The 638-nt window shown below is 67.2% G+C and overlaps 1 protein-coding gene across 1 annotated transcript in view; it reads left to right on the plus strand.

The window, feature by feature from the left end:
- Window positions 1-638, plus strand: part of GPT (glutamic--pyruvic transaminase) — a gene marked incomplete at its 5' end in the record, with an annotated part of 9261 nt that overhangs the window by 1143 nt on the left and 7480 nt on the right. The window contains one exon of the mRNA XM_017738648.1: window positions 526-633. Coding sequence (XP_017594137.1) covers window positions 526-633 — 108 coding nt within the window. The remainder of the gene's footprint in view (window positions 1-525; window positions 634-638) is intronic.

Raw genomic sequence — 638 nt, forward strand, 5'->3', positions numbered from 1 at the left:
GCCGGGCCCCTGCCCCCCCCAGGACGGGGGCCACGGGTGGGGACAGGCGGGTCGTGACCCCTGCCCTGTCTGTGTCCCTGTCCCTGTCCCTGTCGCCACCTCATTGCTGACCCTGTCCCCATTCCTGTCCCTGACCTTGTCCCTGTCCCCATTCCCACCCCTGCCCTTGTCACATCTCTGTCCCCGTGTCCCCATCCCTGTCCCCATCTGCATCCCTATCCCTGTCCTTGTCCCCGTCCCTTGTCCCCATCCCTGTCCCCGCTGTCCCCATCCCTGTCCCCGCTGTCCCCATCCCTGTCCCTGCTGTCCCCATCCCTGTCCTGTCCCCATCCCTGTCCCCGCTGTCCCCATCCCTGTCCCTTGTCCCCATCCCTATCCCCGCTGTCGCTGTCCCCACCCCTGTCGCTGTCCCTTGTCCCCATCCTGTCCCCGCTGTCCCCATTCCCATCCCTGTCCCTGCTGTCCCCATCCCCATCTCTGTCCCTGTCCCCACCGCTGTCCCCACGCGTGTCCCCGTCCCCTCAGGGTGTCCCCAAGCCCTTCACCGAGGTGATCAAGGCCAACATCGGTGACGCGCAAGCCATGGGACAGAAGCCCATCACCTTCCTGCGCCAGGTACGGCCACCACCCCCACCCTC

The sequence above is a fragment of the Corvus brachyrhynchos genome, unplaced genomic scaffold (assembly GCF_000691975.1).
Source record: "Corvus brachyrhynchos isolate BGI_N302 unplaced genomic scaffold, ASM69197v1 scaffold437, whole genome shotgun sequence".
In the NCBI taxonomy this organism is placed as follows: domain Eukaryota; kingdom Metazoa; phylum Chordata; class Aves; order Passeriformes; family Corvidae; genus Corvus; species Corvus brachyrhynchos.